The 14,460-nt window shown below is 41.8% G+C and overlaps 1 protein-coding gene and 1 pseudogene across 2 annotated transcripts; one reads left to right on the top strand and one right to left on the bottom strand.

Annotated features, from left to right (window-relative positions):
• Positions 1–696: 696 nt before the first annotated feature.
• LOC120709480 (exocyst complex component EXO70A1-like) lies at positions 697–8,701 on the top strand. The gene is made up of 3 exons (XM_039995132.1): positions 697–2,946; positions 3,669–4,522; positions 8,248–8,701. Exons 1-3 carry the CDS (start codon positions 2,459–2,461, stop codon positions 8,541–8,543), a joined length of 1,638 nt encoding a protein of 545 aa, XP_039851066.1. The 5' UTR covers positions 697–2,458; the 3' UTR covers positions 8,544–8,701.
• Positions 8,702–8,900: 199 nt separating this feature from the next.
• On the bottom strand, positions 8,901–13,027 carry LOC120709479 (annotated as a pseudogene). The gene is made up of 7 exons (XR_005689688.1): positions 12,682–13,027; positions 12,149–12,365; positions 11,427–11,513; positions 10,568–10,714; positions 9,966–9,992; positions 9,467–9,562; positions 8,901–9,368 (listed from the first exon to the last, which is right to left on the bottom strand). The product of XR_005689688.1 is annotated as an uncharacterized LOC120709479 (transcript).
• Between the last annotated feature and the right edge of the window lie 1,433 nt (positions 13,028–14,460).

The following is a 14,460-nucleotide window of genomic DNA, read 5'->3' as shown; positions in this document are numbered from 1 at the left end:
TTTGGTTACACCGTTCTTTAGTGCACACAAGAGAAAAAAATCTCGTATACATGAAATACTAAATGAAGTCTATTTGTAAAATTTTTTTAGAAATGAGCATAATTTTTCCCGACAAATTTAATGACGGTAATTAATCGATGATTGACTACAGTGATGCTATAGTAACCATCTTCTAATCACGCGGTCAAAGACTTCATTAGATTCTTCAAAATTCCTAGCATAGGGATTCTGAAGTCGGTTTTGTAAATTGATTTTATTTAAAATTGTAATTAGCGGTCAAGGGATTCTGAAGTCGGTTTTGTAAATTGATTTTATTTAAAATTGTAATTAGCGGTCAAAAATTTGTAGTATGCAAGAACCAAACAGCGCCGAGGAGCTGAAAGGCAACGCGAGAGGAAATGCCTGAGTCGTGTGGGCCCCATACGTGGCTGAACCAAAAATACGTGTTCTGACCTGATCCCAGAGACGGCGTTCAGTAGAAACAAAATACGGCCGGTTGTATACTAGTCATTACCAATTTTTATTGGGTCGGTTCTATAAGGTGCACGTTTTTGGCACTATTGTGGATTTGGTTTAATTTTAGGCCATCGGATCAACTCAGAAAAATGTGCATCCTGACTTACATCGCTAGCTTGTGATTGGCGTCAACTGGACAGTGCACTGACGGCAGCCAAACCTGCCACAGCGCGTAGCGTAATGACGAGCACGAGGGTCTGCACAGATCAATAGACCACAGATGGTGATCTTCCAATTTGTATATGAAGTAACAAGACAAGGGTAGCAAAGCTTGGCAGGAGGTTGACCATGGACATGTCAAGAGCGCCGATGAGGCTGCGGCCGGCAGGCGGCCGTCCGCGCCACCGTTCCAAGGCTCGCAACCGAGCAGCCGATGAGTCTCTCCGGGGGGACCCTTGCGTTCTCAGCGGGTGGTTAGCTGCGACTTCCATCGGCGACCAGGAGGGCCGCGTCCATGGAGGCCGTCCTTGCAGCGCAGTCACTCCGACGGCGACCTTAACCCGGACCGACGGGCGACGAAGCAAACCGATCACTGGACCACGCGTTTCTCCCCTGGAGCAAGACCCTGACGAGTTTCTCTTGGGGGACGCCAGCGTACACGGTGAGTGGCTTGCCGCGGTCTCCCTCGGCGACGAGCAGGGGCAGGGCCGTGTACATGGAGGCGGCGCCATGTCTCCGTTCTTCACTGTACCATCACCACCCGGCAGGTTAGCACTGATTCTGCCGTCTGACCACCCATTTGCTTCTCATGTTGATGCCAACGTACATAAATTTGGTTGTGAAACGGAGGGGAATCGAGTTCTCTATTGCTCCCTCTCTATCCAACGAAGATGTTCATTTAGAAAATTTCATACACATTACTAGTAGCAAAAAATAACCTTGTTGCTCCTAATTAATTATAGCAGCTGATTAAAAACCTTGCTGTTTATTTGTTCCAAGATTTTTAATAAATATAAATACATTGAAAATAGAAAAATAACATCTACTTAAGTATTTGGTTGGCTCCATACCTTTCTCTGTATAATAGTTTTTGGTACTTGGCATTGCTTTAATGAGATGAACCTCATTGCAATCTAAATGAACGGTATTTGTGGGATAAATTTTAGAGGCTAAATCAACCGTCTTTGTGAGACAGAGAGAATACTTACCAAAATTTGTGATTTAGTTTTTTTTATAATTTTCTCAATTCTAATATTTTGGTGATTCAACTTTTTATATGGTTTGTCAGTTCAACAATATTACAAGAAATATTGGATCGGTATTTTCTTGTTAACTTTTTATAAAATTATGGGACAACTTTAAATTACTCCGGACCAAATACTATTTTTGTTCAATTTGCTCCATAAATTATATCACTTGGTTCAATTCACCTCCTAATAAAATTTGTCCTTTTTCTTTCCATAGACAAATGTAGACTTAATTTAAGATTTTGCAAAGTTTTAGTGGGCATCACAACGTATGTCAATAAAATATATTACTTTTATTATTATTATTTAGAAAAAAATTACAATGATTGAAAACATAGAAGCCGTCCATCTGATAAAATCCTACGGTGGTGAAGGTACAAAGTACCCAGAAGTACCTAGGGTAAAGTACTGGTACTTCCAAAACGTGGGACCAAGTACGAAAAAGTGGGATCGAATACTAATTTAATTTAATTTTTATAAATACTTTTCATAGATCAACGGCTAGAAAAAATTTAAGATAAAAGTATCTGAAAGCACCATTTGGTACTTTACAATCACTGTAAAAGAGCTCATTTATTTATCATATATGTTTTATCGTAAGTGTTAATTTATTTTTAAATGTTATACTCTATCAAAATAATGACAAAAAATTCTTGACATATTTCTTTGGATATTGACGATACTTGAGGGCAGTAATCTAATTTTTTTTAACTAAACTTGCTAACTTTCTTAATGATTCAATAATCTGTAATTAAATGAAGTGTAATTTCCTGTTTGTGATGACAATCGCTTGGCCTAGTAGCGATCAACCACCATGTAGCAGGCCCCACGACTTAGCCAGGTCTGCCCTCGCCACGGAGTTCTGTAATCTCAATATCTGGAGGCTTGACGTGGTGAGGGATCATCTTGGCATCTCGCCTGCTTCCATCTGGGAGTCCGTCAGGCGCAGCAGCGGCGGCGGCGTCGGGGGCGGTTCTACCTCCGACTCGGCAGCCTCATGGCCGAGCTCCTCTGGTTCCTTCACTGGCACTAGTAGCAGCTCAAATGGTGCCGGCTTCAATGGCTACCTCTCGGTTCTAAGTGAGGACATGTCAGTACGAAGTGACAAGGCGTTCTCACGCATGGAATTTGTCGACCGTAAGTTGTTGTCCATCCTAAGCGACATTGCAGGCGTCATGATCGAGGGCGGGTATGAACAGATGCTCCGAAAAGCAATCGATAGACACTCTGCTCAACTTGCCAGGTATGCATTCGGCACATAGTACAATCATCATCGCCATGCTTTGCTCTAGACAGCCTTTTTGGTTCATGATTTTCCATGTATTTCTAGAAAAATATTAGTCGGATTGCCGCAAAAAAGGGTGCATGTTTCATCCTCAAATCATTTTCTTTTAGAGCATTTCCAAAAGCTCTTGTATCTATGAATAGCTAAAATTCTGATATAGCTATTATGTAAAACAAAATAGCTAGTGAAAAAGGATGAAATTCAACAGCTTTTCTAAAATCCATAAAGGAATGACTAGCGCTCAGCGCTAAGCAAAAAAGCCTAGCGGCACTCACTGGATAGAAAACGACGATAGGAGATGAGGTAGATAGAGTTTCTGTTGGATGAGGATTTTTTGTCTTTCTTTTATTTTTTTAGAAAATTCATTCAAGATACAAGAGCTCTTGGTGATGCTCTTAGGCCCTGTTTAGTTCCCAAAAATTTTTCTACAGTACCCGTCACATCGAATGTTCGGACACATGCATGGAGCATTAAATGCAGTTGAAAAAATAACTAATTACACAGTCTAACTGATTAGCACAAGATGAATCTTTTAAGCCTAATTAGTCCATGATTGGATATTATTTGTCAAATAACGAAATGTGCTACAGTACCAAACAGAGCCTTAGATACTTTTCTAGTACTGCACTTCCTTGAGTATCAGACTAATTATATGATTCTACTTGTCAAATGTCCAACAGTTACGTTGAAATCCTTGACATCAATAACATTATTGGCGGTCATAAGGAAGAATCCAAAGAAATTCTACTGAAGATCTGGACGATGGCGATGCAGATCATCGTTGGTTTTCTCAGTGAGATGCAAAGACAGTTGAATGGACAGGATCTTGGTTACTTCGATAGGCTGAAAGAGGATTATTTCTTAGCAATTGTAAAGCACACTGTCATGAAGTTGCTTAATGCAGCTAGTTCTATCTGCATTCAGGGCGCATCAATTGATCCAGTCTGCAAGGATATCTATTCAACACTTAAGCCTGATCTATCCAAAATGTTAAATGTGGTGATGATGTACCAGGCACTGAATTATGGCATGCCAACAATATTAGCGTTGTTGTCAGGTCAAACTAAAGAGTTCATTCTCGCAGAGGGTGAAGGGCTCATCCACAGATTGTCGGACATGTTTGTCAAGCTATCTGTTGAGCAAAACGATATGGTGAGATCCCAGTGTTTGGACATCTATGACACTGGTGTCCATCGTTCTACAAGGCATATCATGGATCACATGCGAATGCTAGTTCAACACAAGACCACAGCCTATCTAATGTTAAAGGGTGATCAGAAAGCATTTTCTCAGCTGATTGTGCAGCTGATTTCATCTTTGGAGTTCATGTTGGATAAGAACTCCAGAGGTTTGCAACTCCAAGGGCAGCAACAGATGTTCCTTCTGAACAATGTGCACTTCATGCTTCAGGAAGTGAAGATAGATAATGATTTGGCACTGATCCTAGGAGAAGGGTGGTTATTGCAGCGTCATGACCAACTCAACCAGTTCGTTACAGGGTATGTGGATGCTTCATGGACACCAGATTTGTCCTGTTTCTGTGACAGAACCGCCAAGTTAAACGGCTTAATTAAGCGTAATGGCCATCATTTGAACGCATCAGGCGCATTAGCTTAATTAAGTGTAACCTGACAGCCTGTTTCCAACCCATAGGCCGATCGAAACACACCAGAAGTCTCGCGCGACGGCGAGCACAGACGGTACCAGCATAATATAATTTCACAAAAATAGATAATAACATATATATTTACACAATCACTTTAAATTTAGAATTTACATAAATTAAATGACAGCAGCGGATGAGAATATGACCTGAGAGGAAGAAATTTGATTGAGAACCCATAAAACGAAATGATAACTATGAACACGTGAGGACGTCACATCGAGCCCACTGATGCGAATCCTGGTTAGCTTCTATACCTGAAACAGGGTAAACAACAAACCCTGAGTATACTAATACTCAGCAAGACTTACCCGACCAGTGGGTATAACTTAGCCCACAAATCTAGACATGCAAGGCATTTGGCTGGTGGTTATTTTGCATAAAAAGCTTCTAAAAGTGGATCCTTAATTTTAATATTTTAGCTCCAAATTTCCATATGCTTAAACCATCAACTTGTATTTGCACCTTCTAAGCAACCATAGCAACATTGAAATATTAAATCAAGATAATTAATTCCTAACCATCATTTAAATTCCATATAGCATCACTACGATGTGGTGCTGTGATCAAGGTGCTCATATCCGAGATGCGACGTACGGCGGATCGATCCGATTTAACCTTGCAAGGTAGACCTAACCAACACGGCACGTATTGCCCCGTCGGACTATACATGCCAACCATTCCCCTCCCCGCCTCGAACTACAGGAACCAGCCCAACGACATATGGTCAGCCGAGCTCAACGTGAGACCACCAAAAATAAACATGTGCAACCCAATTCTCCGCGACTACTCGACTCGCCCCAGGAGTTGGGTGCGGGTTCCTGTACTTTCGAAGCAAGGCAGTACTCGGCTTACCGGTTTCGACTACCTCCTACTCCCGGCATGCAGTTAGTACAATTCAAACTCGATCACAGGGCCAGGCAACGAACGGTCCTTAACCGACACAGGCGGGCTAGCCTTTCCCCGCCCGGTCTCCATTTTCTTTTTCTTATCCAACCTATTCCAATATTCCATATACTCAAAATAACGAGATATCCTATATCTCGCGAGTGACCCGAAATCACTCGTCTTCTACCGAGTTGTATTAAGCATAGCATTTCTATCGTCCTCTACATACTAGTATAACTCGAGGAGACCTAGGGATCATGCAACTAGGGTTTCAAATAATTCCTGAACCTAATGCACAAGTAATAGAAACATAATATAGGTGTCATAGTTTGAATTAAAAGGATGTGCACCGGGGCTTGCCTGGGATTAACACTAAGTCAGTGTTAGTTAGATGACACTTGCTTGGCGAGTATTCCGGTCCAAGCATGTACTCCTGGTTCTTTGCCTCTTCTGGATATGTCCACCAAACATCGTCTTCGTGTTCTGTTCCAATATCACGTTCTTCACGTGGTTCATCTATCGTACCTAAATGAGGTGCAATAATGCATATGTATGAATGCACAGTTCTGAGTTGCTCAACAATATAGATGCTATTATTTTTCCTTCACGATAAAGTTGTAGTCTAACAAGTAACAAACAATCATATCACATGGGCAATCGTTTATAGAGTAGTTAACTACATTTCTAACTACCCATGGCATCATGATCAATGGCGCAAAAGAAGTTCACTAACTGCACAAACAAGCAGTAGTTGATTTCTATAACATGCAGGTCATGGCTTATTAATAATTAAATAACTCAGTACATAAACAACCAAAAATTTCAGAAAAAATTATTATAAACAGAAGGTACAAAGAGCAATCTACTCTGTAAAAATCATGTCATTTCATGCATCCATTTAATCCGAACAATTCATTCATTCAGACAACTCCTAGAACAAGATTGAATTATACAGGTCAGACCAGAGCAAAACAGAAGTTGAAAATTTAACAGGAGGTCGACACAGGGATGAATTAGCTACTGTGAATTTTTCATAGTTTTATCTACACAGAATTAATTCTGAGAAAATAAACAAAACAGACATCAATCTAAAAAGATTCATTTTTAACTTCTGTTCTAGTCATGAACTGATGCTCAAACTTCATGGACAAGCTAAGCTATTCAAAAAGAACACTAAGAAATATTTTCATGATTTAAAAACAATATAAATTATTTCTCATAATTAAAGCCTACTAAGCAAAGATTAAATAAAAGAAATAGCTACACAAATCTATAATTAACGAGATTTGGACAGTGGTGTTCATTTAGTATTGGAAATACACAGAAAAAGTTTCATCAATATATCTAAATAATAACATCCAGAAATAAAAGAATATATTATTCTACTAGATCTAGCCTAGACTAGGGTTTCACCTAGTTAAAAGTATTAACTGGTACTCAAATTTTTACACAAATCTAAGAATAGCATGAAGTAGCTACCCACCAAAAATAACCCATATATAGTGAGTAGAACTCCTAGAATAATTATAACCTATGTAATCTAATCTTTTTCCTAGATTAAAATAGAAGCATAATATGAACAGGTGGCTGTAACAAAAGTTGTAGGTTTTGATCTAAGGATTCCAAAACATTTTAGTTTGCATTTTTCTGATTTTTCTACGATTTTATATGGAATTTACAAGTTTGCTGTTTTTGAAAACAAAAGAAAAAGGAAAGGAAATCTTGCATCTAGACCCCTGAACTTCTATTTCTTCTCAGCATGGGTCCTTGGCGGACGGGACAGTACAGGGGAGGTTCGGGCGGCCGTTTTCCGGCGAGGTTCGGCCCCGGCGGCGAGGGGGGAGTTGGGGAAAAGGTTGAGGGGGCTCGTGCGCACCTGTGGGTGGTGGTTTGGGGGCTCGGGGTGGTCTGTAAGGGTGGCGCCACGGCGAGCGGCGGGCCGGCGGCGAACTGAGCCGCGGCGGCGGCGTTCCGGCGAGGTGTGGAGAGGGCGGCTGGGCTGGGAAGGTTCAGCAGGGCCGGGCGGAGTGGAGGCGCTCGGCGGCACGGCCCAGAGGCGCGTGAGCGCGGCTCGCGGCGAGCAGCAGCTTGTCGACGACGGCATGGCTCGGGAACGAGCGCGGAAACTCATGGAACGCGATGGAACGAGGAGAGCATGAGCTTCGGGGGCTCACCTAGAGTCGATTTGAGCCGTCAAGTGAAGAAAATGATGACCGGACGAGGGAGTTCGACGTCGAGGTGGAGCTCGGGCGGAAAAAGGGGCCGACGGCTCTGTTCCACCTCGATTCCCGGCGATGGAGGGCTGGAGCTTGGCAAGGACGAGTCGGGGAGGAAGCTACGGTGATGAAGGAGCTTTGGTTGCGGTCGATTTGAGGGAGATGGTCCGGAGGCGCAGATCGATGGAAGGGGCGGATGCTCTGTTCTTGGTTTCTGGAGGTTGAAGAAGAGCTGAGCGAGAGAGTGAGAGGAATGGGAGGAAGCGCAGGAGAGAAGGAATGGCAGGTGGCGAGGTCGGAAGGAGAGCGTGAAGGACTTGACGACGTCGCTGGCGGCCGGGCAACGCGGCAAGCTTCGCTGATGGCCAGCGCACGGTGTTAGCGGGCGGCGTTCGTGGCGAACTTGGACACGGCGACGATGCACGGGAGAGAGAGCAGGGAACACGTGGCTTGATATTTCTGACTCCATTTGAATTTTCAAATTGTGATTAGCACTCCTAATTGAGGGGTGTTACAGTTTCCAAAGACGGACCCGGGTCCCGGAGATCTTGTGGCCCCATCAGTTGCTTGACAAGTTCACCTCATCTTTCGAGATGGTCCCCCGTGTGCAAAAGACTTGGAAAGTTACTGATCCTCTGATCCGACATAAGGTGCGGGAGGCAATATTTCAGAAGGTTATCCCAGAGTACCGAATGCATATGGAGAATTACTCGGAGAAGAAGCAAAAGTCTGCGAGGCACAGCATTGAGCAACTGGAGTCACAGCTGCAGGAACTGTTCGAGGGTTGAACTTTGCATGTGATGTGAGAATATATGGTCACACTTTGTACATTCTAGTAATCCCGATTAAAATTTGTTTGTTGGCTGTTGGAGAAAGGCGCAATAACTAGATACGGATGCACTCATGCACCTCAGAAACCGTGGACGGAAATAGCTTGATTTTGGCATGTTTTTGTGAATTTTATGCTATATATATCTTTAGCTTTATTTTTAAAAAAGTTTCTTCATATTCGTAAACTTTATTTTTGTTTTTAGGTCATGAATCCTGACTATTCTGCTGATTGACAACATTTTCTGAGTTACAGATGATCAGTGCAGAAGTTAAAAAAAAACTCACCATACATATACAAGCACAGCGTGAACCACTTTGATCTGAATCACAATCGTATTCACAAGCAACAAATGTTCAGCAATGAGCAAAGAGGCTGAAAACAAATTCATGCCTTTGAGACTTTGAGTTCCATCACTATAATCTGAATGCATACCAAGAAACACCATATGTTGAATAAATTCCTTATTATCCTTGATTGTGTTGTTGAGAAAGTGGGTCTGAACCTATATGCCATTGAGATAATGGATGGCTTATAGAGGCCAGGAATACTAGTATGCACTATTAAATTAATCACATCCACATCAAATATCATCAGTGTTTATATTCCCTTCTACGACTTCGATGCAAGTGCCTACTGATTTCCCAGAAGACATTGCTTCTGCAAGCTGCGATCTAGCTCTTTCATGGCGACGCAGCATGAGAATAGTATTCAGCACAGCCCATCTCACCTGTGAATCAGCTTTCTTCTGGGTGAAACCCAAACTCTTGAGCAATCCATCAAGCTGTAAGTAGGGGAAATGGGACACACCAAACAGGGAAAAAAGTTGAGATATGATGTCTATCAAATCCAATATAAGTAATTCATGCTTACAGTACAGACCTTGTTGATGTCAGCTAATCCTCCTTCAGCGACTCCATACAGAAGATACTCTGTTGCAACTCCAGCTAGTGCTATGCACGAGAACTTGTTCAACATCTGCCAGAATAAATAATTCCAGTGACGTCACAAACAGTGAATGGCAATGAAATTTAACACAAACACTAGATAGCGATGGCAGCCTTGTGGAAGAAAATTATGGATCCCCATGCTAGAAACTCAGATTCAAGTTATATGCAGCAGTTTTAATAGTGCTGGTCTCATTTTACCATTTTGTACTTCTTAGTTTACCACTCGTTTTCTTCCTGAATTGTCGTCCCATTCAAACCTCAGTGATGGTTTTTCATCAGCATATATTGACCGATTTTTCAACAGCATATATTGACTTTTGTAACTCTTATACTGATTGAGACTTGATAAAGGATCATGGACCATCATGAATCACATACTACAGTGTGTTCTACCTGTTTTACATGAAACAAAGGTTTCAAGGAACCCTCACCGTGGCAGATAGCTTGCCTGTATTAATCTGAAAGAAAAGGGATAAACGTTAGGCTAGGAATTATACAACACTTTGCACTTCTTATATTTTTATAAAAGACAACAGTAACGTAACCAGACAAATGAATAAGCTATTAATTATGCATTTCCAAAATATAAAAGGTCCAATGTGTCACAATAATTAGAAAGACTAGGTGTTGCTATTTTTCCAGGTCGCAAAACTACCGGCGGCAATTCGCCAGCCAAGTATTGAACAATCGTTAACTGATGCAGATAATCTCATCTACTTTCTTCAACTTAATGGATGTTCCAGAAAGACTTGACTGGACAAAGAAGTTATGCACCTTCTTCCCATCATTCCGAAAGTATTACTGGAATTGGGGTTTAATGCATGATTTAGAAGAAAGGGGTGTGGACATGTTTGCAGATCAAAAGAAGTCTAAGCATTTGAGATGCCTAACCAACTTGTCAAGTTTTCGTTGACTCAATATATGGGCTAGTTCAACATTCAGATGGAAAACAGTGGAAGGTGTTTTGTACTTAGAGTGAATAGTTATCCAAAATTTGAAGATAATATTTTTTTCAAAAGTTAATAGAACTAACCTCTTCAAGGAACTCGTAATCCACAAAAGCCGTTCCAGCTTGAACATTGAGTGATCCTTTTTTGCTAAGTGTATCCAAGCTTGTAATTGTGTATCCTTTTGGGAGCACCCCTAGCAAATATGCTACCAGGAAGTGACCAGCTTCATGCTGTACACGATTATCAATTCGGAACTTATATACATTCAGAGAAAAGCACTGGGTATGGAAAACGGAGAATGAAGATTTGTATTTTGCTCTCTGTTCAAAAGTTGGAAAACCCAACAGCCTTGTTTAAAGCATTTTTTTTTGGTGGCATTCTGCTTGAACTTTGTTTTCTTTTCAGTTCATATTATCCAAATTTTGGTAAGCAGTATTAAAACTAAGAAAAGATCTTTCCTCAAAATTTGTAAAGCAGAAATCGCCGAACTGAGCATAACAAAAGAAGACTAGATTCTCAGAAATTGTGAAGAAGGAATGATCAAACTGGACCAGAAAGAAAAAGTATCCCATCCTAAAGAGGTATCCTCTAATAACAGCACATCTGCCAAATTTAGACAACCATCATCCAAAAACCCTCCAATGTCCTGCCAAATCCTAAGTCCATAATACGTACAGTTATGTCACTTTGACCATGCAGAAAAGAGAAGTTGCATGTCACAGGACTGTTAAGATATCAACCAACGCAGCTCACAGCGATTAAGAACAACATTTACTATTGTCAAAATAATTGTAGCTGCACAGGTACAAAGATATGATATGATCATTTTCCCTTATCGGGTACCAATTTGAGTGTCTTGAAAGTTTTCTGTTTATCAAGTCAAAACAACTTGCAAGACCGTAAACCCCAAGCCTGACAAAACAGTACGGAGTGTTGAGTCACCTGTGTAACTCTGTTGTGATACTTCTGGCTAAGAAAGTGACCAATTGTGTCCAGAACCAAGTTTCTCACCCCTCCACCAAAATATACCTAGAAAGCTGTAGTTGGGTAAGCTCAAGACAGAGAGGCTCATTGAAAGATCATTGTTTAGATAAATAATATCAAAAACTTATGTCATAAGCATCTCAGTGGTTGTAAGGATGCAGGGGACTAAATGGATCAATGTCCGAACTACAAGTATAGTTAGCTCGAAGAATGAACTAGTTCTGCAATATAGATTTATAGAATCGAAGCAAAGAAGCTCATAGCTGGAAAAATCGAATAATAAAACAGAACTATATCTTGTCAGAATGATATGTGAGTCGACATTTTCTGAAGAAATCAATCAGAAGGATTTCTGTTGGGATCTGCAAAAATACTGCGTAGAAGTATGTATTTAATAGGAAAGTTCTTTATATCACAATAGCAACCAGATAATAGAAGTTTAATGGATGTATGCACACAGAATTTTATGAACCAAATCTGGCTCCAATTAGCTCCAAAGTTATTCAGGCACTAGCCAGATCAGTATATGCAAGGAGACTATAGGATATATATGATACAAATTTCTGAAGTATACTGGAGTAGAATATAATTTGATTAATTAGGAACAGCAATGCAGACCTATATCTTTCATGAAGTCAGATGATATATTTTTTTTTCAAAGAAAGTGGCAGATTACTCACAAAGTCCACAGACCACAAAGATAGTAGGCCTAGTACGAGGAACAGGATTTGGAGTTGAGAAAGCTCTAATGCAGCTGATATCGAAAGCCCTCCAAGAACTGCAGCAATTTGGAGGTTTCTCTCAATTGATCCCAATGTCAGATCCACAGGCGATAGGAACGCAGAAGTATCAATCCCATTTAGTTTAAGCTCATCCAATTTATAGTCTTTGAGGTACCTAGTACAGGTTTTAGTAAATAAGAGACTGTTAATATGATATAATACAAAAAAAATGAAAAAGGTAAATCATCGGTACCAAGGGGCAGTTTTTTTTCCCCAGATCCCAACAGTATCTGTGCTCTAACAACTGATGGTTCTAGCATCTGACTGCCACTAATCTCAAGACTAGACATTGTCGCGTGAAAATGCTCAAACAACAGCACGCAGGTTAAGGAAGCCGAAGCTTGACTGCCACTAACATCAAGAATAAATCATACATAAAGCAAAATTGAAGAAGAATGAGCCAGGACAAGAGGACACAATACAACACAAACCTGCCTCGCGGCGCCAAAGCACCGGAGCCCGCCGTCCTCCCCCTGCGAACCGCGCACGAGGGAGAGCGCTGCCTCATCGTTCCCCTTGCTAAGCGCCTCGTCCACCTGCTCCAGCACCGCCCTCAGCCGCGCCGGGGACTGGGAGGCGGAGGTGTCCGCGGCGCGAGCAGGAGGCACCCGGAGCCTGCCCCTGCCGGCGGCGCGGTGCAGCTGGGCGAAGCCGAAGAAGCAGCAGGAGGGCGGCCCTCCCAGCCTCGTGCTCATGCTTCCTGATCCTTGGACGGCCACGAGCCGAGAGAGATGGAAGGCTAACAAACAGTCAAACACGACGCGACACAGAGCGCAGGACGATTTTATCCGAAGCGTGGAGGGAGACCACAGAGGTTGTAGCAAAGCTTAGTCGTAGATGGCAAAAGTGTGCGGACATGGGTGGGCTCTGCAGCGAAATTCTCTTTTTTTTTTCACTGGGAGGTTGCCGGCGTGAGAGGGGGCTAAGGAGCCACTCGAGCTCACCCCCTCTCTTTGGTAGAAGGAAGAACAAATTCCAACCAAGCTGTGAACAAATACGATCCCACGGTGACACGAATGTACATTAGAGTGTGTGCGCTATGAAGATCTTAAATAGTTCGCTATAGCTGCCGTTATAGACGGCGATATAAGGGCAGTCAATATATGGCATTAGACTGCTAAACGTTGTAACGATAGCTCTGCCGCTAAATGTCATAGCCAGCGATTTAAAATATTGGTGTTCTTACACTAATTTTTTTAATACAAAGATACATAATGTAGTCCTACATGTTTAAGAAAAAACATAATCATACAATAGCTTCTGAAGATGCGAGAGTCACCTATCTTGAGAGACGGATATGTAGAACCTCGATCGGAGAAACATTGACAAGATCATTGTTAAAAATATGGTCCAATTAGATCATATTTTGTGATTTTGGTAACTGTGTGATAACATAATCAATGAGACTGTTGGTTTTGTGAGCTTTAGTTTGTAGATTTTCTAGGTCCTATGGATGGAGTCTAAAGCATATCCAAGATATCCAAATCATTGTCAAGGCATCCAAATCATAGTGGAAAAATAGAGACAACATTTTAAAAGTGTCCAAATGACAATCGAGATGACTTGGACAAGGATCAGCAGAAATCGGACAACTGGTTTAACCGATGACCTTTAAATTCAACGGGTTGGTGTATCGAGAAGAAGGTAAGGTGATCAAAGCTGAAGAGATTAGCACTGGTTGAACCAACACTACAAGAGTCTACGCGTTGGTGCATGCTGAGTTGACACAGCAATCAAGAGAAGAAACAACATAGGAACTGGATCAATCAGCAGCATGCAAAGAAGGCGTCGGTGTGTTGGTAGTTGAATCATCCGGAGAGCTTGTCAAGCTGCAGAAGAGTCCTAGAGACAAAGTCTTCAACATCTGTTAAACCAACACCTGTCGGTGCCAGCGTCCGTGCAATGACGTCAGCAGATATGGGCAGTTGGAGACTTGGAGTTCAATGGCTAGAATGCAGAATCAGTGTGACCGGTTAAAGCAACGCAAGGGACCGCTTTATGATTTTTGGTAGAATGGCTAGTAACGACTATGAGCTCCCCTCTAGCCTATATAAGCGCCTCATCACGGGTCATTTGAGATTGTTGGAGTTTGAAGAAGTCACAAATACACCAGAGAAAACCTCCAGAGTGAACCAAACTTGTAATCGTGGTGCGCTGGCTCCTTGGAGTATTCATGGCTCGTTGTCAAGTCTTCGACCCTCTAGCTTGGT

Source organism: Panicum virgatum, chromosome 5K (assembly GCF_016808335.1).
Source record: "Panicum virgatum strain AP13 chromosome 5K, P.virgatum_v5, whole genome shotgun sequence".
Lineage (NCBI taxonomy): Eukaryota > Viridiplantae > Streptophyta > Magnoliopsida > Poales > Poaceae > Panicum > Panicum virgatum.
The sequence above is the reverse complement of the archived record's forward strand: the minus strand, read 5'-3'. Positions and strand labels throughout refer to the sequence as shown.